The sequence below is a fragment of the Misgurnus anguillicaudatus genome, chromosome 7 (assembly GCF_027580225.2).
Source record: "Misgurnus anguillicaudatus chromosome 7, ASM2758022v2, whole genome shotgun sequence".
In the NCBI taxonomy this organism is placed as follows: Eukaryota; Metazoa; Chordata; class Actinopteri; order Cypriniformes; family Cobitidae; genus Misgurnus; species Misgurnus anguillicaudatus.
The window spans coordinates 27,355,680-27,380,887 of record NC_073343.2 but is presented as its reverse complement, the minus strand read 5'-3'; the positions used below and the strand labels follow the sequence as shown (position 1 = coordinate 27,380,887).

At 37.1% G+C, this 25,208-nt stretch overlaps 1 protein-coding gene across 7 annotated transcripts in view; it reads right to left on the bottom strand.

The window, feature by feature from the left end:
• The window catches only part of evla (Enah/Vasp-like a), a 54,253-nt gene that overhangs the window by 3,150 nt on the left and 25,895 nt on the right, over nucleotides 1-25,208 (bottom strand). For 3 of the 7 annotated variants that reach the window (XM_055172331.2, XM_055172329.2, XM_055172327.2), the window contains exons 2-10: nucleotides 16,979-17,147; nucleotides 16,439-16,616; nucleotides 7,398-7,455; nucleotides 6,943-7,004; nucleotides 3,851-4,594; nucleotides 1,895-2,187; nucleotides 1,055-1,158; nucleotides 909-945; nucleotides 759-819 (exon numbers count right to left, since the gene is read on the bottom strand). In XM_055172331.2, the coding sequence (XP_055028306.2) occupies nucleotides 759-819; nucleotides 909-945; nucleotides 1,055-1,158; nucleotides 1,895-2,187; nucleotides 3,851-4,594; nucleotides 6,943-7,004; nucleotides 7,398-7,455; nucleotides 16,439-16,616; nucleotides 16,979-17,147 (1,706 nt within the window). Of the gene's footprint in view, nucleotides 1-758; nucleotides 820-908; nucleotides 946-1,054; nucleotides 1,159-1,894; nucleotides 2,188-3,850; nucleotides 4,595-6,942; nucleotides 7,005-7,397; nucleotides 7,456-16,438; nucleotides 16,617-16,978; nucleotides 17,148-21,115; nucleotides 21,204-25,208 lie in introns of those variants that run through there. The other 4 variants (XM_055172330.2, XM_055172328.2, XM_055172334.2 and 1 more) reach the window with 4 other exon arrangements.

The following is a 25,208-nucleotide window of genomic DNA, read 5'->3' as shown; positions in this document are numbered from 1 at the left end:
TCAGCGAAAGCTATGTTACCTTGTTTAATCGACGCTTGGTGAAACAGCAGTGGATGTTTTCGGTTCAGATGCTGAATGTAATGATAAGAATAATGATCCCAAACTTTATTCTCTCTGCCGTTTATGGACATATTTACTCTCCGCCATCGCGCCAACTAAATTCAAAATGTATCACGCGCTATGATGTGCTTTCTGAACATTGAACACGGTCCGTGTGAATCAGATCTCGGTGCGTGTAGTGCGCGTCATAGGAATTTAACGAGGCTTCGAGGCAGAATTTTTGCATCGAGGAATTTTTTGAATCGAGTTAATCGAGTAACTCGATGAATCGTTTCAGCCCTACATACAATATATATTTCATTTTAATCCGCTTAAAAAAAATCGCCACGTTTAATTTTGTGTCACCATACTTACTCGTGTAACTACTCATGTAACAGTCTTAACATAAAACATGGAAGTGTTTGGTGGCCTCCAAATTCATCACCGCCTGGATCCCAAGGAATGAACGGGGCCAGGCCAAATGCCAACACATCCACAACGCGCTGTACAAAGATTAAGTGTACGCATTGAAAAAAGACAGGTATGTATTCATTTGTCTAAGTTGAGGTAAAAACATAACAAAATATTAAAAAACAGTGGTGTTTTCCTTTAAAAAAAGCATTGGTTATGAAATGCTGGTACCATTTCAACAATCTTAGCAGATAAACTTTTTTATTTGACTTCATTGGAGTGAATAAGCATATTAAAGTAACAGACACCTGCTGAATTTTGTGGGCCTGAACCACGTGAGGCAGATGAAGGAGAACCACTGGATTCTTCCTGCAAGAAAGACAAGTCGGACGACTGTGAGACAAACATTGCCTGGAATAATAAAACCATTACGAAATGACAGCGTGTGTAAGACATACGTTTTGAGTCTCTTCTGGTTTCTCTGAGGCCTTCCTCCTATATTATGGACACACATTAATAATTAAAAAATCATCTGCATAACCACAAATCACTGACTGTTTTTTTATTAATGCTTAAAATAAACAGGAAAGGGACTTGGTTTGACCTCCGTGCTAAAATGGCGTTCATCTCCTCCATGAGACCTTCTCCACCTCCTCCGCTGCCTCCACTGGAACGGTTGGCATCGTTCTTACCGCTGCTCTCCTCAGCCTGGGGTAGATAAAACATAAAGGAATCGGGTATTAATTTTTAACTCATTTTCATTTAGACCCCACTCCGAAACCCTACACCCATAGAAGGTAAAAACCGGTATATCAAGAAATTTCAAACAACAGGTTTTGTTTTAGTTTGCACTCATGGTAAAATACTGACCATACATGAACAAATTTAAATACCAAAATGGATATCTATAGCCAAACCCAAAGTAAACGGATTCCTAGGTTATCTGTTTCATACTGCTTACACTTTACCAGGTGTTAAGAGATAGCTATCATATACTGAATTCATATTGAATACTACATATTGATAATCTTAAGACGTTTCATATTGTACATTCCTAAACCTTTGTTAATGTTTTTATTAGCATATTTGCTCTGTCAATAGTCTTGAAATAAACAAATAAAGTGGTGTCAAAATGACTGAACAAATACAGCACGCGACCGCTTTAAATAACTGCTTGTCTCGTGCTTCCGCACTGGGATGTAAATTGCGGCATGCAAATACTTGTCCTCAAGCGTCTTATTCCAGTTCAGGTGTTTTAAGTCACCATTTGACCTGCATAACGAAAATGCTTCAAAGTTACAATGATTTAATGCTTCAAAGTTACAATGACGTTTACGCAGCCTCACGTGCAAGGGAGGGGTGTGCCGTGTACGGCACAGTGATCCTTATCAGGTTAAGTAAATAATTTGTAAAAAAATGAAGATCTACAAAAAGCATTTCTCACCCGCTGCACTCTGCGCAGCTTGGCTCCAGCGATAGCTGCAGCGAGCCCGGATGGAGCAGAACCTCCACCAGCCGGCAGTGGAGGTGGCATGGGAGGGGGCACATTGACAGGTGGCGGTGGCCCAGGTGGTGGCGGCCCAGGTGGTGGCAGCCCGGGTGGTGGAGGCCCGGGCGGTGGAGGCCCAGGTGGCGGTGGAGGGGCTGGTGGACCTGCCATAGATACTGAGGTAGGGGGATAAATGGGAGGGGTGGATGAGAGCATCGATGGGTGGCCTGGTGGAAGAGGAGGACCTGCTGAAGAAAACAGAGATGGCTGTTTTATTATATGTCACTACTGCTATTGACTTTGAGACATAAGCACACCGTAATTGGAAACAGCTGTGCTGATATAAAGTAAAGGTGAGGGGTGTAATTTCCTCACAAAAAAGCTGAATCGCAAAATTAATGAGTTTCCGAACCGGTTTTGCCAAACACTCCTGGTTCCCATTGGTCAGTCAGACTGATAGTTCCACCCCAAACATAAGCCTATATGGGTTGTCCCATAGTTGCTATGTTGAGCTGACCGGGATGTGTAAACAAACAGAGCTATGTTATCCCAGGTGAAAAAGAAGTACACTTCCATAGTGTACTTAAAGTGTTTTATTTTCATGCACTACTTTGTACTTAATATATTAAAAATTCTTCTTAAGTACTTCTTAAGATAATCTAAAGAACATCTAAGTGTACTTCACTGTGCTATTTTGAGACAACATAAATATTAACTAAAATGTGCTAAAACTGTATTTAAAAGAGGAACTATATTTTATGGCGTAATAGCACTTTTGGGAGTACTTCGACTCGCCTGAAAAGTCCGCTCCCCTTCCCCCTCTCATAATGGGAGAGGGAGGGTGTTACTGTGCCGAGTCGAAGTACTCCCAAAAGTGCTATTACGCCATAAAATATAGTTCCTCTTTTAAATCCGCTTAGAAAAGCGCTACGTTTTATTTTGTACCACCAAACTTGCTCGTGTGACTACTCGTCTTGAATGGGAGAAACGTTGATGTGTTTGGTCGCTTCTGACTTTATCTCTGGATGGTGCCGTTGAATGAATGGGGCTGGGCTGGATGCTGTTGAGGCGTTGCGGCGCGCTCCGGCGCTTGCGTGCACGCGCACAGATGGTGGAGGGATGTGTCAACGGTTCTTGGTTGGGGTGGTAACATATTTTGATATTGAAAATGAGTAGACTATTCCTTTAAGAAGAATTTTTAGTATATCAACCACAAAATTAGTGCATGAAAACAGAACACTTTAAGTATATTATGTACTCTTTTTTTTAGTTTAAAATAAACAAACATTTGTGTTAAAAAAAAAACCCCGGTTATGTTGATTTACGACAGCAAGCTTTTAATAATTATTTAAAATGTATAAAAAATAAATTTAAATTTATGGAAATTATGGGAAATTACATTAAAAGTTTCAAAAACAAGGATGGCAATATAAAGGCAAAAGTTACAAATTGCAGCTATAAGGTAAAAAGTAACACATTTAGTTTTGCAAGCAGCTGAAGCTACAGATAAGAAAAAGGAAAAATTCTGGAATGTAGGGTTTGTTTAAAGTGTCGCACCATTAAATGACAAAAGAAAATTGATAAATCACTTTTGAGCAAACACACATGGACATCAATGAGATGAATGTTTTCTTTAATATATCATATTTTCCTTTCTCTATTCAGAACAAAGAGAGTGAGTCAGCTGCTCTTCGCTAAAATGACAACATACACAAAAGTCACTGGGTCTATTGACAATGCCCATGACCGAGTATTTGCAACTGGCCTTGGGTACAATGACGGTACTGTTTGAAAGGCATTCATTGGCGAGCTGTTATAATCGGCATGTCATCGGCACAGTTTTGCTGAACAGGTGTGTGAAATCTGTTCTGTGGTTGAGCGGGAAGCACCAATGCGGTCTTAAATACTTACTGATGGGTGCTGTGGCATTCTGATAAACAGGTGAGGGAGATGTCTTGGGCCCCTCAGACAGAATGGGCATGGTGTCAAATAGGGGCGTGGCCTGGTGTGGGTGTTGCAGGTGGCACGAGGAGGCAATCTGAAGGTGGTGGGCGTGGTCTTGAACGGGCTGGCCAGTGAGAGCGGGAAGGGGGCAGGACGACTCTTGTATTGGATAGTGTGCGGGAGTGGTTTGGTAAGGGTAGTATTCCTCTGGCTGGCCATTGGATGACTGGTGGTGTGTCATAGATTCCAAGTAAGGTGCTCTGGGGACACCGGTAGGACCGTTGTTTAGGGGCGGCAGGGGTAGGGCGACAGGTAGAATGGGCTGCTTGATGGGCACTGCCATTATAACGGGAGGAGACGCAGCAGGCAACGGGGCATACATGTGGATGGAGGACCAGGTGGGTTTTGGAGCTGAATCTTGGCCAGATGGAGGGGAAAGGGGAATTTGCTTGACGTTGCGTGGCGGGGGAGTCACTCCCGGCTGCACGGGAGAGAAAGCAGAAGCCAGAGAGGTGGAAAGCTGGGCCTTTTTATGAGGAGAATCCACTGTGCGATAGCCGCTCTCACGCTCGTGGGAAGAGGAAGGGGAGGAAGATGTGGTAGGGTTTGGGTGAGCATAGGAAGGGGGGAGAGTGTTAGCCCGATACTGTCTGGGGTCATGCGGAACGGTTTCGGACGCAGATGGTGACACTTTAAACTGAAGGGTGGAGACTGAGAAACAAAGGAAGAGAGGAAGTGACAAACACAAATGACAAACGAAAAGAGAGAAATGTGATAAAAATTAAGCATCAAAGTATAAAGAAACCGAAAAAGATGAAATGTGATGTGAGCACAACAGACAAATGCGCATTTTTAAAGCGTGTTATAGCAGCGTTAACTCGAAAATGGGTGAATCTCAGCATGTTTAGGTTACATTTGTGCCAAAATCAAAAGGAAAGATACTTTAAACATAAATAAGAAAGCATAGGCGGGGTTTGGTGGGGGCGGTGGGGGCACGGCCTTCCCAGACCAGAGCCAGTTAATATTTTGTCTGAGCTATTAATTAAATTCATATTTTATTTTTCTTATCTTAATATTTTAATAGGTAGACTGAGTAACTAAAAATAGTTTTGAGTAGGGCTGTCAAAAGTTTAATCACAATTAATCGCATACAAAATGAAAATTTGTTTTTGCATAATATATGTGTGTGCACTATGTGTAATTATTTTGTATATATAAATGCAAACACATGCACGTATATATATATATATTTTATAGATTTTATATACAATTTTTAGTGCTGGGCAAAGATTAATCGCGATTAATCACATACAAAATAAAAGTGATTTTTTGCATAATATAGCCTAATGTATATTAAACCACACACACATACATATATTGATTTAAAACATTTTTTTACAATTCATATATCATATAGAATATATAAAAATATAAATAAATATACACATATAAATGTTTCTTAAATACATACATGAATGTGTGTGCATTTATTTATACATAATAATTACACACAGCACACACTCATATACAGGGTTCCCACACCTTAGTTAACTTCAAATTCAAGGACCTTTCAAGGACTTTCCAGATCCAATACCCTCAAATTCAAGGACTAAATGTGGGGACACATTTCAAGTGAGAGCAAGGTTACCTTTTAAGATACATTGTTACAGTTCCCTTTCGAGGGAACTCGCGCTGCATCACTGCGGTGACACTTTGGGGATGCCTCAAGGGGTAAGTGTGTCTGAATGTGTATACTGTATCAAATTCAACCAATGGTGAGGCTTAAAGACAAAGACGGTGACGCGGGAGCCAGGAAGTTTATCGCTATCTATAATATTGCCAAAGACGGCGTTACAGGGACGCAAGAAGTATGGAAAGAGAGACGCAGCGTCTTGTTCCGTTCTCAGGGAACAACAGTTACATACGTAACCCGAGACGTTTTCATGTGTCAAACACAACTATGCAAAAAAGCATTCTGGTGACATTCACACACAGAAGATATAAGCATTTAAAGCGAACAGTTTAGACGTGTGCTTAAAAGGCTAGACATTTTATATTATCATATACTACACAAGGAATAATATGGATTTTTTTCCAGAAAACGTCTTGCATAAAATAGATTCAAGCACTTTCAATGACCTGTATCTATGTATGTATATTTTCAAAAACTTCCCAGGACTTTGAATTTTTTCCCCCAGATTCACAAACTTTTAAGGATTTCAAGGACACGTGGGAACCCTGTCATATATTATGCAAAAAACTTGATTAATCGCGATTAATCTTTGCCCATATACATAAAAGCCTTAATAATTAATTTATGCATGTATGTGTGTATTTGTGTATACAAATAATTACACACAATACACTCACAAATATATTATGCACAATCTTTTACACAAACTTTTATTTTGTATGCGATTAATCTTCTGACAGCCCTAGTTTTAATTCATTTAAACCATATTTAAAACCCACGAAGCCACACTCTCTCGCTAATCTCAAAGTATTGCAGTACCCTTATTTGCCGGCAAGTCCCCCTCCATGCACAAACGCGAAACTTTCCCTATGAAAAAAATGCATGGTTTAGGAACATTAAAAGTAAAAGAATACTGTTTGTACTGTTAGTGCAAATATTAACAAATGTTATAATAGAAATTTAAATAATTAAATTTAAATATTTTTTAATTTGGTAATTTTACGGGGGTCCTAAAAATAGATTTTGTTTAAGCAAAAATGTATTTGAATTCTTTTGGGGTCAAATATTACCTGGTTGGTGACAAGTAACAAGGCATTATGAACAATATTTGTTTTGGCTGATCTGAGAAATGTTTCAGAAGTGGTAAAAACAGAGAGTGGGCTGCAGTGTTAGGCTGTGTGCCTGTACTAAGAAGCTGTTTTGCGTCCAGGGAATCTGATATTTCTCAGCATTAACACTTTTTCAAGCAGACAATGAAGCCTGCAGAGTTCATTAGTGGGCGGTTTTATGAGCGTGCGTGTATGCAGTTAATTTCACAGTATGTAATCTCGGATCATATTCCTTAGGTGTGGTATCTTTGATCTACCTGCGTTGCCAGAAGTTCTTCGCTCTCTTTCTATCTGCATCTGATGCTGGTCCATCATTTGCCTAGAGGGAAGTGATAACTTTAGTCACAATAATGTTAAACAAACAATCTTTTCATTTGACCACTAGATGACAGCCCCATCCGAGCATCTTTTGTTTTGACAGCCATAAGACTTGTGCTCCCAATCCCCATCACAGCTAATATGTGAAGCAATTAAAGGATGCTGACATTTAGTTCAATAATATGATGAGTCATTTCTGAAACACTATTTTAGGAAAAAACTGTAGGCTGGGATATAAATAAGCTGCCTCTAACAGCACCACATGGAACTGCAAAAATAATGATCATTCCTGTTTAAACACTCTCTCTGTCCTCCATTGGTTGACAAAGAGATGACCCCGCCCCCACATTTAGAGCATGACTCAGACAGAAAGATGATTAAAGATGGTCTGCACCTCCTCTGAGCCTCAGCATCATCCGTCGTCGGTCCATTCTGGCGATGTGGCGCTGGACCTAAATACAAAAGCAGAAAACTAATCTCACAATTTAAACCTTCAAAAGCTGTCTTGATATATACTACACTGTGATTTCTTATAGTCAGTCAAATACATCATAAGATAATAGTATCATAAATAACTGAACTGATCTAAATCTAAACAGTCCGCACCGGAGATGCAGATAAGCATTCAACACTTTATTACTGTTAAACCTGTTAGTGGGTGTGAAGGAGCTTTGGTAATAATGGTAAACATGGCTCTCGGGTTACTAAAATGATGACTATTTACGTCATATGGCATTCAGGGACTCTGTATGGGGCTTGAAAGCTCAAGGGAGGAAGGTCCTGCTTGCTCAAAGAAAGGCCAGATCTATTGTGGCTACATTTTTAATCATCTATGGTTGCTTGGTATCATAATTGACTTTAACCTGTGTCAACGCTGTCTATTGCAGTAATTATCACCCAGGGATACTCCAGGTTACAGGGGTACTCACATATTATATCACCTGATGCTTTTTGGCGAGTATGTGCTTTGAGAATTTAAATATGCAATGCAATATATGTATTTTATTTTTTAACAAATATATTTCTTTAAATGTACAAGTGCAGTTTATGTTCCAACTTATCGCCCCTAAGTTTGGGGTGGAGGGCCGGACTTTGAGGGGGCCAGTAAGGAAAATGACCTAAATCTCCTTGTGATGGCCACAACAGTATCTACAAAGTCATCATTATTATCTATAAACCATACAATAGATCCATCATAAAGAGATTTAAAGGGGCCGTAGAATAAAAAACTATATATGAATATATGAATAATAAGAGTTATGTAAATGGTAATGACATATTTTGAGCTTCAAACACGATTGTTTCCTCCTTATGTAAACCTTGTGCATGCTAAAGAATGCTGGAAAACAAGCCAATCCCAACAAAACACAGACTGTGACGTTACAGTCTAACAGTCGAGATGTATGCGCCAATTACAAATTAAATTCATTTTTTAATGTTGTTACAATGCTAAAAACAAAGTTGTGACTTCAGAGTTAACGCTATATGCTAGTTAATGCTATATGCTAGCAGTTAGGCTGAAGTTCTACCACTCAGAAATGTCCAATAACAATCTCCAAACAATTGATTATTCTTCAAATTCTGTATCTTCATCTGATATAGGCTCAAACATAAGGTTTGTTTGCACACACACAGAGCTACTGAACTGAGCTGCTCTGAGAAACAGCCAATCAGAGCAGAGGTCAACATTATTATTCATGATCCTCTCAAATAAGGTAATAATGGACCATCTCATTTTAAAGGCAAATCCTAGAGTTGTAAATGGTCATATAATTTTTGCACTTAATACAGCCACATACCTTTTATGTAGATATGAGAGAACAATTTAATATATTATTTCAATGCATTCTTTGGCACCTTTAAGTATTTTTCCTTACTGGCCCCCTTAAAGTCCGGACTACAACAAGAATCTACCAGACTAACCACAGCTGAAATAAACAGGATGTCCCTCAAGCAACATGAATGGGAATATGTACATACAGCAAATGAAGGCAACATTTCACACACTGTCCCAAACATGGATTTCACCTGAGGTCCTGCCTGGGGCAGATGGCCCAATATCATCTGTTCCAAAAACAACTTCTGAGCATTATAACAGATTTAAAGGGGACATATCATGAAAATCTGACTTTTTCCATAATCGGGTCCCCGGTGATTCTAGCAATCTAGAAAATGTGAAAAAGATCAACTTAGTTTTGGCAAACCATTCTCTGCAAGCATGTGAAAAAATAGGTGATTGAAAGTTGGCTCCCCTTGTGATGTCAGAAGGGGATAACACCGCCCCTTAATCTGCACTAAACCACGGCACTGCCATTTAGTGCAGAGATCAGCTCATTTGCATTTAAAAGGACACACCCGCAAGGTGCTCACACCTACAAAGTGGCAATTTAAGCATGCTATAATAAATTATCTATATGGTATTTTGAGCTAAAACTTCACACACATACAAAAAAGTCTTGTGAAATGTCCCCTTTAAAAGAAGCTATATGTGACATACTACATATAACCACAACTTTTAGACAATATATGGATTATATAATGTGAAGGGATTTGTATCAAACAAATCTAAGTTTGATCTTTTTTACTGGGAAAGATGGCACAAGCATTTTTATGAATGCTTCCTGAACAAAATTTAAATCTCCATGTTCTGGGGTAATAAAAATTCAACCATTATGCAGGATATGAATTTTGTCTGCTGTGCACTGTGTTAAGGAGACACATTTAAGCAGTAACATTACTCATTCACGAATATTCATCTCTACTGCAGCACATTCTTCCAATGCACTGCACTGCAAGTTATTTCATAAAGATGCTGCATTACTCTCTGATAAATAACTGCAGTTTGAATGGTCTACACTTTATACAGGAGGATAAAATGAACGGACTCTTTGTTTTAAAGTGCCCTCAAGTCAAATCTGGAGCTTTGAATGGTTGTGTGGTATAGGGTTAAATACTTCAAGCCCATAGAGGAGTAAAAAGCTTAAAAAATAATAAGATTCATTATTAAAAATAAATAGTAATTTCATCTCCTAGCCCTTGACGACAATGAGTGTTAAACCAGGGTCTTCAACCTTTTCAGGCCAATGACCTCTTAATGGATAGAGAGGAGGAGCAGGGACCCCCAGTATATGTAATAAATTAAGACTGGATTAGAGCCTGACCGATAAAGGATTTTAAAGGCCGATACCGATACAAATGTTTGTTGGTTTTAAAATCCGATATTCCGATATATCGGCCGATTTTTATTTCAGAAACGCGCAATAAAACATTAACAGATTTTCCTAATATTATTTATTTGTAGTTATTTATGAGTTTTAACTAAAATAATATGATAATGCATTTTAAAAAGAAACTTGTTTCTTTTATTGTCACAACAGAACAGAGGAACATCAAAACATATTAAAGTTCTGAAAGTGTCTAAAATGTATAAAAATACAAACTTAAGATATGAAACGTAAAGGCCTTTGAACACAAACACAAAAACAACAACAACCAAATCAAAGTTACCAGTTTTAAAAGACTTGATTCATAAATATAACTTTGAATAGGATTGGAGACAAATTCTGTTAAGTTCTGATAAATAACAACAACAACAGCAAAATATAAATAGCTGATCACTTGACTCAGGCAGTGGCTAGACGCCTAAATCTGGACCCCACCAGCAGCTACTGGTTCAGAGCGCTCTGTCAAAAACACCACCAGTGAGGAAATCTAATGAAGGCTGTTTCGTCCGTTTTTTTATTTTATATTCATTTATCGGCCATTATGAATGCCGATACTGATAGTTTGGAAAATGCCTAATATTGGCCTGCCGATATATCGGTCGGGCTCTAGACTGGATTTACATGCTTTGTTATGATGGTTATGTTACCAAAATAGTAATATTAGGTATGCACACTCACATGATGCCTCATTTATTATTTTTGTTAGCAAAATTTTGAATTCAAAAGATATTTGAAGGACCCCCAGTAAAACCACATTAACAGACCCCATTAAAGACCCATGTGTTAATTAGGCATGGGCCAGTTACCGGTTTCAAGGTATAACAAGGTTTTAAAGAGTCAAAAAAAAAAATATATATATATATATATATATATATATATATATATATATAAATAATTTTTAAAGAATATTATAATTTAAAGGCTTTATTTTTACCTGGCATACATGCTTTATTTTGCCTAAAGGTAACAAATCATGAAAATCTGACTTTTAATTGGGTCCCCAGTGCTTAGAAAATGTGGGGAAAAACAGTAACTTTGTTTTTATGTAAACCATTCTCTGCAAGCATGTGAAAAAATAGGACATTGAAATTTGGCTCCCCTTGTGATGTCAGAAGGGGATAATACCGCCCCTGAATCTGCACTATCCAACCACAGCGCTGACATTTAGTGCAGAGATCAGCTCATTTGCATTTAAAAGGACAGACCAAAACATTTTAAAATGTTATAATAAATTATCTATATGGTATTTTGTGATAAAACATCACATTAATACTCTGGGGACACCAAAGATTTGTTTTACATCTTAAAAAAGTCTTGTGAAATGTCCCCTTTAAAAATAAAATGTATTGTGTCCAATTGAAATTTTATTTTTTTGAATGTTGTTTAAATACACAGACATTTGAAAATAAAAAAATTGCAATGTGTTGCAATGAACACATTGAAACCGTGTTATTTTTGCTTAAGGTTATCATACCTCCAGATTCTCATACCGTCCAATGCCCAATGCATATTCAACAATGCATAAATAAAATGTAAAATATCTCTCCTAAAATATAATTATAACTATATCCTGGTCAACGCATAAAAACAAAGCATCTAATCCACAATTTATTCAATATACATGATATAATCTTGTTTTTGAATGCATGTGTATTCAATGTTTACAGTGTTTGACAAAGTACACACTTGATTGTGTAGTGTTTGCATGCGGCAGGAACATTGTGTGTTTAGTACACACACACAAACGCCCTGTGTTTATAGAGCAGAAAGACTATCAACAGGGATAATAAGAAGTAGCCTACATGTGGCGACAAAGCTATGATCTGATTGGCTAAGTGGGACTGTTTTTAAAGCTGGTCATATGTCTGAGGAACCAATGATGATTTTAACTGCTGGCAAATACATGAATTGTAAATATAAAAAGATAACATGAACAGAACAAAATATGTCATCAAATCATCTAATTTACTGATTTCTAAATAAAATAATCCTATAAGAACATTCTGTAAAAATATAACTTTGATATTTGTAATACTGACTAAGTAAGGTCATGTCAAATCAATGTGAAATCAATTATTGAAATCAAACGTTGATGCTCCTAATTTCATCATTAGATCGAGACATTAGCCTTCACTTTATTTCTTTTGCATAAAGAAAAAAAACCCCATAAAACTAAAAAGTAATATTCACTAAAAACCTGAAATAGTTTTGAACGCCAAGCAACTACATCAGTCAAGCTCTAATCATATCTTTTCAAAAATAGTCATGACAAACACCTCTCACCCTCCTCTTATATTAAACCTCACACACTCCGTCATTTAGACAGCACATGGTTCGCACCATGAGCCTCTCTGACAGGCACAGCGCCAAAAAGCATTAAGCAGCTTCCACAACACCATCCTTCATCAAGGACACCACGATAGCCCATCTAAGGCATTAGATCTCATTACCAACACATGCAGGTAAATCCCCTTAACAATACTTACTACTGAGCCTTATTATTCTGGAGCTGACCCGTCGGATCGGCCCCGGGGAAAACGCAGGTGAGCACCAGCTCGTATCTTCTGTGCGTGTTGATGTGTAATCTGCACTTCTAAGAACCTTTCAAAACCTCCCAACTTCAAAATGCGGTAAATATGCGACACCCGTATCTCGAGACGGATCGGCTCCATGGATATTTTAACCAGGGCTGAGCACCAATAGCAGAAGACCCCCCCAAATACATCTTATAAGTAGCAGCAGACTGAAACAAGAGAAGCCTGTGTAAAATAAGAGTTACACTACACTTAAAGGTCCCACGTAAGATACAAACAACAATATATAAAAAAGTAGGTGCGAGGGAGGAGTCACACTATTTTAACACACACAACTGTATAGATTATATAGATTTGATATTTCTAAATTATAATATGGAGCAAGTGAGAAGGCACATAGTCAATTATTTCTTTTTAATGTAAACACACATGATATAAAAGAGATTGCAATACAAGCATGCATTTTTGGAAAACACCTCAGAAGGTCTGTCAGCTTAAAGGAATAGTCTACTCATTTTCAATATTAAAATATGTTATTACCTTAACTAAGAATTGTTGATACATCCCTCTATCATCTGTGTGCGTGCAGGTAAGCGCTGGAGCGCACTGCGACGTTTCGATAACATTTAGCTTAGCCCCATTCATTCAATGGTACCATTTAGAGATAAAGTTAGAAGTGACCAAACACATCAACGTTTTTCCTATTTAAGACGAGTAGCCATACGAGCAAGCTTGGTGGTACAAAATAAAACGTAGCGCTTTTCCAAGCGGACCCAAAAGAGGAACTACATTTTATGGCGCAATAGCACTTTTGGGAGTACTTCGACTCGGTGCAGTAACACCCTCCCTCTCCCATTATGAGAGTGAGAAGGGGAGCAGACTTTTCATGCGAGTCGAAGTACTCACAAAAGTGCTATTACGCCATAAAATATAGTTTCTCTTTTAAATCCGCTTAGAAAAGCGCTACGTTTTATTTTGTACCACCAAACTTGCTCGTATAACTACTCGTCTTTAATAGGAAAAACGTTGATGTGTTTGGTCACTTCCAACTTTATCTCTAAATGGTATCATTGAATGAATGGGGCTAAGCTAAATGCTATCGAAGCGTTGCAGCGCGCTCCAGCGCTTACGTGCACGCACACAGATGATAGAGGGATGTATCAACAATTCTTAGTTAAGGTAATAACATATTTTAATATTGAAAATGAGTAGACTATTCCTTTAATATATCCAATATTTTTGCATCTTGTGAACAGACTTTGTTTGGGTCTTTCCTATAAAACCATAGTAAAAAAAACCCATAAAGACCATAGACTTTATGATATCACATGACACAAAAGCAGAACTGTGTAATAGCACAGGTGTTATTTAGTAAGTTTGATAACAGGGTGACTATTAATTAGGGATGCTATGATCGATCAACCGCAGATCGATATCGGCCGATATAACGGCATTAAATGACTCGATCGGTACTTGCTAAATTTGCAGATCTCATGAACCGATCTTTTTGTTTAGCTTTGTCATCATAGGGCTCCTGAATGCGGCTGCAATAAGAGACCATTTTTACGCAGTGCGGCCGTTTTTATAACGCGTCGCTCATGTGCGACATGCAAATTTTGATTTCTCTCTTTGCCTTTATAGAGATATGTGTATTTTCTATGTGGACACGCTCCGGTCCTAACAGCACGGCACGTCTTCACATTAGGCTTGCCGCGATAGTCGGTGAAACGGTGATAACCGGTGCTTCAGCCTCTCACTGGTTAGATCACTTGCCCACCGCGACACCGTCTTTCACCGTCGTTTTGACATTTTCGTGTAATTTAATCATTTAGTTTCGTAAGAGAGAGCAAACTGAATGTGTCTGGTGCCTGAATTCAGCGGAACTGAACGCGTTCGTCACGTCACAGAGCAGCAGGTGTCAGATTTCATTTATTCCTGTCAGAGTTTGCGAGGCGAGCTGACTGACCAGACGAAGGCAGAAGCCGCGTGCTTACTCGTTTTTGTTATAATACACATATATGATGTTTAATATAAGCGAGATCGTTTTGTTGTTGTGTTTATCATCAAGAAAAATAATAAACCCATCATTCAAGCAGCGCTTTATGGAGAAGTAGCCGGTTGCTCTGCTTGGGACTGGCTGGTTCTTTGAGAATTGCCTGCGCACATTGACTCAAGCACTTAAGTAAACCAGCTGTTGCACTCGCATTGCATGCAAATTCATACACAATTTAACGCAGCGTACGCACGCACTGCATTTAAACAGTTGCGTAATTCAAAAGTGAAAGTAAAATGTGCACGTCTGCATCCGCATTTATAAGCCCCTCCCACACGGTGACACCGGTATCACCGGGTTTGTGATGCGCTGATTAACCGGTGGGAAAATTACGTCACCGCGGCAACTCTACTTCACATCCCCATCAAACAGCGTATACAACGCATATCTATTGCGGACATTGCATCTTCATGCCGAAAGTTTATTATTTGCATGCGATTTAAAGTTTTGACAGTTTAAACTTTCATTTTTCTCACAGCTGCTCTTGTCTGCGTACACCTGACGCGCGCACACACAGCTGTCTGTCATCAGTGCACTTGAACGGAGTGATCTCTCCCACGTCTTAAAGCTACAGTAACCCTTTATCATCTCTCAAAAAAATATTAATGTCAGCTTTATTTATACACACATACAAAAAGTGTCAGCAAACAAATGTGTCTTAAGTTGTGTTTTAAAAACATGTACGGTGTCAGCATCCCTAAAATACATGGGCAGGTTATTCCAGAGTCTGGCCGTTACTGGCGCAAATGCACAATCCCCTTTCTGACTTAACTTGGTCCTGGGAGTTTTAAGTAAATTTTGAGTTATTGATCTCAGTGTTCTTTCTATTTGATGTTTAATTAATAAATCTGATAGATAAGATGGTGCAAGGCCATGCAGAGATTTATATACTAATAAAAGTAACTCTCTGCTCTTCACTGAAGAACTGTTGTACTTTATATCAGTGGTTTTCAAACTGGGGGCCGCGAGATGGTGCCAGGGGGGCCCCAGTTTTATGACATTTTATGAAATACATTAATTTATCATGAATTCTGTGTAATTAAACCTAAAAAAATAAGGCTACTAATCAAAAGCACTACTTTTTTGTATAATTTAATGTTTTTTTTTTTATTAAAATGTTGAGTTTTAGAACAGTTTTTTTGTCACAAATTTTCTTTGGGGGCCGCGAAGGAATGCACCGTACACAAGGGGGGCCGCACGCTGAAAAAGTTTGGGAACCACTGCTTTATATGAATGGGTGTATATTTAATTCATACAGTAAAGACTGTGAAGTGTTTTATTTTCATTACTTTTAACAGACATAAGACTTTTAAAACTCTGTACTAGGTATCAGCTGCAAAAATCCTGATTGGAGCATCCCTACTCTTAATGGTGATTTCGGAAGTAGAATGTCATATTTCGCCAAATGGATTGTATATCCGTAAAAGCCAACCAATTTGAGTTTGAATGTCACAAACAATTACCTTTTAAAGCTCTCATAAAAGTATAGTAAAGAATCTGACAAAGCCTTACAAGGGACCAGACACACTAAAATTATGGTTTCACACCCAAACTAAAGAATTATTATAATTAAAGTGATCTTTTCCGTTAAAGCATCCCTTTAACGTTATGGCAACTGTCTTACCTGCATCCTGAGAGCTCAGTACATTGAGAGCGAAGAGCATGGCTGTTGAGAAGGTGGTGGCTTCTTCTTTGCTGGCAAAGTTCAGCCCATAAACCTGCCGCGCATCACGCCATTGGTGAAAAGTTGGCGTGGCCTGGTTATATTTCAGACCTTTCACAATGGAGTAGTTTATAACAACCTGAAAGAAGCCAGGAAAGGGGTTACTGAATATATATCCAATACACATTTATCTCCTAGTCAAATTTAATTGAAGCACGAATATTATAAAATGCATTCAAGAATTTTAGGAACAAATATAATGTATTCTACATCAGTTCAAACGACATACCCAAGTGTTACAAGAGCCGATCTATATAAAATGTGAAAATTTTCTAGAATAATTCCAACAATATGTCACTTTTTAGACATGAACCTGGTAAAAACACTTGGTTTTGTGGGAAACTCGTAATATGGAAGCTAGCCACAATTATTTCGTTCACGTTGTGAATTGTAAGATATAACCTGTGTAGTGCCCTCATATGGACCACATTCACATCCCACCTGCTGGTCCTGCAGTTTGACTCCCACAACACGAAAGCTGTTGTTGACAGTGTTGTGATAGATGTTGATACGGCTGAAGCCCTGCTGGCCCGGTTTGACTGGCACCCATTTTTTGCTGGTGTCATCGTAGATCATCACCGAGGCTCGGGCTTGACAAATACTTTGTTCACTGTAATGAAGAAAGCATGAGGAACATTAAGATTTACAAGAAAACAGTTACACAACAATCCCACTGACAATCAGTGTCAATAAACGACATCTTAAATTAATTAAACCAGGTGCAAAATTAACCTTTTGCTCTTGTTAGTGTATTTGTCTGAACTCAGATGTGTATTTAATAAAACACAATGTTGAGCAGTCCATGATATTTGATATAATCCCTGTCAACAAGTTATGACTTATAAAACGACTAAATATATAACAGTTCTGGAAAATAGTGCTTGACAAAGTCTCCAAAAATGTGTTTTACTTTACTGTGGTATTACTGCTGAGGAATTGCCCCTATGGATTATTTGAACAGGCTCGAGTGGGTTTGTAGTCTTTACTAATTATATAGTGCACCATGTGTTGACTACTCGATTTGTGGTCATAGTTTCATAGTTCTTTACTTTAAATAGAAATCGGTGAAAGTGTGCATTAACATTTTGGGAGGTGTCTACTTTACTCTGACCAGAGCCAAAAATTACTTGAACCCTTGAAAATTATATTTTTGATCTTTGCAATTTTTTTAAAGATGCATTAAAATTGTGTACAAATGTTGCATTGGTGTGTTTGGAGTATAAATAATTTATAGAGGCTTGACAAAAAAATGGTATACAAGTTACAAAACATGTTCAAAGTTTATGAAGACAAATGACAATATAGACAATTACTTCAAAATATTACCACAAAACAGGATCAACAGATATTAGATCAAATTGTAGTCAATGAATGATTTAATATTACCAGTGTGATTTTTGCTTTTCTATGCAGTTTTTTGTATATTTGAATGAAACCCAGATTCCCTAATAAACTGTGGTTTGCTTTTTTGCCAAATTATTTTGTCTAAAAAAGACCTTAAAGTTCAGTGTTTTGTCCATTTTGCACCATACACCTCATATTTTGAGGGTTGAATCTAACATGAGAGGGCTTTAAAAGCTTGAATATCTTGCAAGCTTGAATATCGCATCGATCTGCCCTTCATGTTGAAAAGAAAAAAAAAAATGTTTAACTTAAGGTGGCGCTCATGGCACAAGACGCTTTAAAAAGCAAGGCAGGCTGTAATGCCTGAAGACTGACAGATGTGTAAACAAACTAACAATTAAAAAAATAGCGCCGCAGATTGATGCAAGTGCATGTTTTGCCTGTATAGTTTCTGATACTAAGAAATATATGTGTCTTTGTATTCTCAATTGAACTCTTTATTCCAAAAGCAACAAGAAAGATGTGTTAGCATTGTCAATGACTAATTTTTATAAATTACTTACTTTGCTGCTACACTTAAAAAAATGCAGCATGAAGTTTAAAGAACTTAATTATGGGTCAGTGACAAAAACGGTTTGGCGAGATGAGAAAAAAAAACTTGTTTTAAAAGCATGCATCAGGTTTATTTCAATGCACATAGTGTATTTATGTTGATTTTATGCAATAAAAAATCATATTTGCACCATTTTTATGAAAGTTGAGACTGAATGGACCTAAAAATGTCAAATGGTATAACCGCCAATTGCGCCAAAGAATGAGAAATATTAAATATTTTATCCACCTTGATGGCTTGTAAGGGTAATCATAAAAAAATATTGAAACATATAATTTATGAGTTATTTATAAATATATGAAGAGTTTGGTTCCAAAACGCAATAAACGCCATTTTTGAAAAAAATGAGTTACTGCCAAAATCAGTATTATATCAGGTCAGTAGTTAAAAGTAAATAATTAATTTTACGCAAAATCCAATACCCGCCGTGATATTCTGTCATCTTTTCTCCCTTTTTTCCCAAAATGCGACAAACGCCACTGCTCCTTTTTTACAGAATGCAATAAATCCATTTCTGATATTACAGCGGACCATTCACGCAATGTAAACAAACATGGCGGCGCGCTGAGTACACGGAGTCCTAGTTTTCCTCATCTACTTTGTACTTCGTGATCAACAAACAAAACAAAATAATACTTTAATAGCATTGCCAAACCTGTGATGGTTTTCTGTGACGGGAAAGAAACGTAAGCCATCAACAGCTAATAATTTCCGCGAGAGGCACTCGGTTGCTTGCTCTCCAGACAGCATCAAGCTTCTCATGCTAAAACTGTTCTTAATATAACAAAGTAAGTGTTTTGGTTAATGCCATTAATGTTTATTTTTTAATCATTGTATACCACTAGTCAACTAAATAAATATAAAATGGTAAAGATGAATGCAGATTTATACATTGATTTAATAGATTTATAGCATTTTGAAATAAAAAACTGTCATGGATTTATTGCATTTTGTGGAAAAAAGAATTAGTTTTTATAATAAATCTTTGAAAATCAAGTTATGGATTTGAATTTTTTATGTTTTTATAACCTAAAGATGCTATGTGAAAGTTTGTAACAGAAAATACTGGTTTTCATCTTGTCACTTTCTTGGTATAGAAAACACGTTTTTACCGAAATTTGTCAAAATGGATTTGTTGCGTTTTGGAACCAAACTCTTCATATATTTTAATGCGTTTTTGTAATATTTGTCCTGACATGTGCTGAAAAATCTGAAAAGCTCCGTTTTCTAAATAATCTTTGACAAATGATGTAAAAATGTATGTAAAAAAATCTTATTACACTAAACTAGATTATTATATTTTATTTAACTTTTTTATGAATATATCTATTTAAAAAAAAATACTAGTTACACCAATTGACACAGACCGGTTACACCACATTGACATTTTTGCAACTATCCCCCAAACATTCGTTCAAAATTATTAGAAATTTTAGACTTGGTCCCAAAAAAGTAATCTGCAAATTCACTTCGAAATCTCAACCCTTTTATAGACGGTTTCAGCAGTAACAACATAAACAAGCGGGTCTGCAGTAACTTACGGTAAACTCTGCTAATAATAAATAACAACACAGTACTTTAAACGTAGTTTATTTATATAACAAGCAAAACAACAACACATAGATTATGAAACCAAAACATTTGTTATTTTTGACGAGGCATTTGTTCAAGAGATCAGTTTAGCAACTAGTTAGACCAATAAAAAAGCGAAACCGGAATAAAGGTTCGGATCCAGACGTGTATCACGTGCGTCCGATGAAACGTCTATATTTAATTAAACCATACGGACACAAAATAATTAACGTCACGTCATTGACCCTTATGCAAGTCAATTCAAACAACTTTTTTAGGTTTTGACCTGTGATAAGCTGACATAAGTTATGAAACATTGTTTAACTTAATTGGTAAAAAATGTACATAAAAATATATGTTGATTTGATATCATTTTTACAGTGTACATGATACTACACCATTCATAAAAACATTGCAAAATACACACACTGCCGAAACTTTGTCATCATTGCCAAGCATGTGCAAAGATGTGTTTTACTCTTACGACATCAAACAAGCTTGAATTGTGATGACTCAAATGTTAGCCGAATAGAGTAAACCTGTGGTACTGGGTAAGTTTTCCGCCCGTGGTCTAACTTGAGCTACGTGAGTATCCACCCTGACTCGTATACCTCAAAACACACCACCACACCCGTTACCCACATAACCACCCAATCCAGCCACACCAGCTTTTTTACAGCCACTGGTAGAACTGGAAGAACAGCTTCACATGCCCAAATGCAGACTTTCTAAAACCAAAACACCAAGTGTTAATCCTGTGCGACTGATACAAATGGGGCCATAAATCAGTGGATAAATAAGGAATAATTGACGACGGGCCGTTTAATTATTTAAAAATAATGCAAGGTGGTAATGTCGCGGATGTGCATTATTTTCAAATAATTCAAAGGACCAGAGTCAATTATTTCGCTTATGCACAGTTAACACTTTTGTGGTTATTTTAAGACATTTGACAGGTTAGGTGTGAGTTTATCGAAACATAATCATACCCTTTGAACAAATCAGAATAAAGCATTCAACAGCCCTGTGGTTTAAGAAGATATACTCACCACCTGTTTCGCGACATGATGCTGAAATCACAAATACAGTAATAATTCAGCAGTGCATAAACTAAATATGCTGAAAACTGAAAGTGGTTTTGCAGGATTTACCAAAAAAAGAGAACCTGTGAGGAATTTATGAGAAGCGAAAAGAGGCAGCTGATTGGTCCAAATGCTGCCCAATTAAACTCATATTAACTTATTGACTATACAGAATATTTGTATTTGAAAGAAAGATTATTAAAATAATGATAAACTCAGACTTAAAAGTTGCCATTTCAGCTTTTACAGGTCTGTTTAATGCAAATGTAATGCTTTTTCAACATCTTCTGTCTCTCACTACTCTCAGTTCTGTATTCTTGCGTGTTTCACGCCTGCCTTACAACACAACCTATTTCTGGAATCCATCTGGGGTTGGAGGGCATTACGGCAGCTTCTTCTCCATCTTTCTGGTTTCATTTCAACCCCCTAAAGCAAGTCTGAAATAAAAGTATACAGCCGCCCCCCCACCAATTATACGTGGCCAACATAAATAACATCCTGACAGCGCTTTGCGTCCATAAACATCCTGTATTTTTAGATGCCGAGCCAACACAGGCATCTCAGTTTACTTCTCCCAAAGAACACATCATGCAGTGTTTCTCTCTATTTGGGTGTAAAACATTGAAAAACCAATCAATCTTAATATTGTTTAATGTGAAACGAACAAAAAAAATCACTGTCAAAAAAATCACTAATCCACCACAGAGTCTAAAAAGTCACCTGATGATGTCACCCAAGATGTCTTTCAATACGAAGTTAAAAACAAGCAAGCCTATAAACAAGCCTAGCTATATATCCAGCTACAATCTTAAAGGGATACTTCACCCAAAAATGAAAATAATGTCATTATTGACTCATGTCGTTCTAAACTTGTAAGACCTCCGCTCATCTTCGAAACACAGTTTAGGATGTTTTATATTTAGTCTAAGAGCATGTTGACCCTTCACTGAAAATCTATGTACGGTGTACTGTCCATGTCCAGAAAGGTAATAAAAACATCATCAAAGTAGTCCATGTGACATCAGTGGGTCAGTTAGAATGTGTTGAAGCATCAAAAATACATTTTGGTCGACTTTATTCAGCATTGTCTTCTCTTCCGGTTCTCTTGTGAAGCCCATGCGCTAGACTAAAGTCACGTGACTGCGGTGACGCGGCTGACGTGTTATCTGGTGAGCCCCAGCTGGGTTTTTTTGTGCGCCCTTCGTTTACAGTCTGAGGGAAACGCACACTGTAAGTTTGAAAAAAAAAACTTTGCAGACATGTCTGAGGATAACACGTCATCCGCAAGAGACGACAATGCTGAATAAAGTCGTAATTTTTTTTATTTTTTTAATGTATTTTCAATGCTTCAACAAATTCTAACTGACCCACTGATGTCACATGGCCTACTTTGATGATGTTTTTATTACCTTTCTGGGCATGGACAGTATAACGTACATAGATTTTCAATGAAGGGTCAACAAGCTTTCGGACTAAATCTAAAACATCTTAAACTGTGTTCCAAAGATGAACCGGTGGTCTTACGAGTTTGGAACGACATGAAGGTAAGTCATTAATGACATTATTTTCATTTTTGGGTGAACAATCCCTTTAAGATGTAACCGTTTCAATTTTGTAGGTGTGTAGTGCTCGTCTTGTAGTGCTTGTTCATCTTTAATATTGACTGAGTGAGGTCATGTCATAGGAAATCAAACTTTGATGCTCCTAATCTTATGGATTATGAGAGTTTAGCCTGGACTTCACAGACAGGGTCACAAATGTGACTTATAACTCTTGCACTCAAGTATTTACTAAGTAATGAGTCAATTTTCATGCTTTTATAAGCCCTTTAAAAATGTGCAATGGTGAAATGTCTTTAACCTAGTAAAATGTTTAAAATACTTCATGAGAAAGTCAAGTCAACCATAAACAATAAACCACACACAAGCCAATCATCTCATGTGATCTGTATTTTCACTTTGTAAACCCCCACATTGAGTACAGCTGCTACCGTTGCCTACCAGACACTACTGCACTAATGCTTTTACTACATAATGCACCACTATAGGTCAGGCTTACGTTGGGCCTTCCAGCTACTGTATGACCCCATTAGTGTCTCGCTCTGATGAGTGCATGAGTGCATGTAAACCTGTGCGTGTGTGTGTGTGTGTGTGTGTGTGTGTGTGTGTGTGTGTGTGTGTGTGTGTGTGTGTGTGTGTGTGTGTGTGTGTGTGTGTGTGTGATGGTAGGGCTGACCTTGTAAGGACAATACATGATCAATATGAGAATTATGTTACTGTGCCTGTATGGTTAATTTTTCTCACAATATGAGTCATCAAGCAGAATATCCAAGTCTTTCCATACAGTGAATGTGATTGGTATGGAGGGCAGATTGGACAATCTTATAAAAAGAAAAAATAATACTGATGACCGAAGTATGTTATTTTGAAAAGGAATGTTCCTTTAAATTCTTAAATCTCTTACATTTATGGGTCAATGACGTTAATTATTTTGTGTCTGTATGGATAAATGTAAAAGGGTTAAAATTTCAAAATAAATTTGCAGATTACTTCCATACATTCTCTTTTTTGAGGACCAAGTCTAAAATTTCTAGTTTTATTTTATTTTGAAAAAATATTTGGGGGATAATTGCAAAAATGTCAATGTGGTATATTGTGTCAATTGGTGTAACTAGTATTTTTTAAATTAAAATATAAATATATTCATTAGAAAATGTGGAAAAAAATATAATCATCTAGTTTTGTGTAATATGATTTTTTTACATACATTTTTACATAATTTGTCAAAGATTATTTAGAAAACAGAGCTGTTTTCAGCATATGTCAGGACAAATATTACAAAAACGCATTCAATTTTATATTTGGGGGATAATTGTAAAAATGTCAATGTAGTGTAACCGGTCTGTGTCAATTGGTGTAACTGGTATTTTTTTTTTATTAAAATATAAAATATATACATATTCATAAAAATTGTGGAATAAAATATAATCATCTAGTTTAGTGTAATATGATTTTTTTACATACATTTTTACATCATTTGTCAAAGATTATTTAGAAAACAGAGCTGTTTTCAGCATTTGTCAGGACAAATATTACAAAAATGCATTTAATTTACATTTAGAATATATTTTTATGATTACGCTTACATGCCATCAAGGTGGATAAAATATTTAATATTTCTCATTCTTTGGCACAATTAGCGGTTATATCACTTGACATTTTCAGGTCCATTCAGTCTTAATTTTCATAAAAATTGTTAATTTTTATTGCATAAACTTAACATAAATACACTGTGCATTTAAATAAACCTAATGCATGCTTTTAAAACAAGTTAAAATTAATTTCTCATTATGCCAAACCGTTTTTGTCACTAACTCTTATATCTGGTTTTAGCAAGGCACAGGCATTAAAAGTGTTTCCTGCTGGCTCTGGTTTGCCACAGAAAAGACTCAAAATTGGGAGAACTGGATGTTGCTAAGCAATTGGTGTGAGCTGATCTGCTGAACATGCTGGTGAAACCAAGGGCAACCTTCTGGATTTTATCGTGAAGCCAACACAGAAGTGACTTAAATTGCAATTCATTAACTGGCCGCTAGAGACTGGCTCCAAAGTGAGTCAATCCATAAACCCCCCATGTTAAAATGCAGAAATAAATATGTTTACAGCCTAGTACAAAACTGTTTTTGGTCTATATAGCTAATTGTGCCCTTCATGACAACTGTAAGGGGTGAACTCATCCGTTTCTTATATTAAGCCTTAAAGTTCTGCATAATTGACGGGTGAAACTTGATTAACGGGTGAATTGCCGCTGCTGTCACTACCGTCGAGCTAGGTGGGCGTAGTTTCAGGCACCTTAGCTCAACCCACGACCCACCTCTTTGCCCATTTACGGTTATCTGAGAGTGACGCACAGCCAAGATGGCGATGACAGGGTCCGCCAAGTTTGGACATTAAAAATGCTCTTCACAAACCCCCGATTGACGTCACAGACACTACGTCCATATTTTTTACAGTCTATGGTGCAGACTAGACTCCAGATATTTTTATTATGAAATTATTTT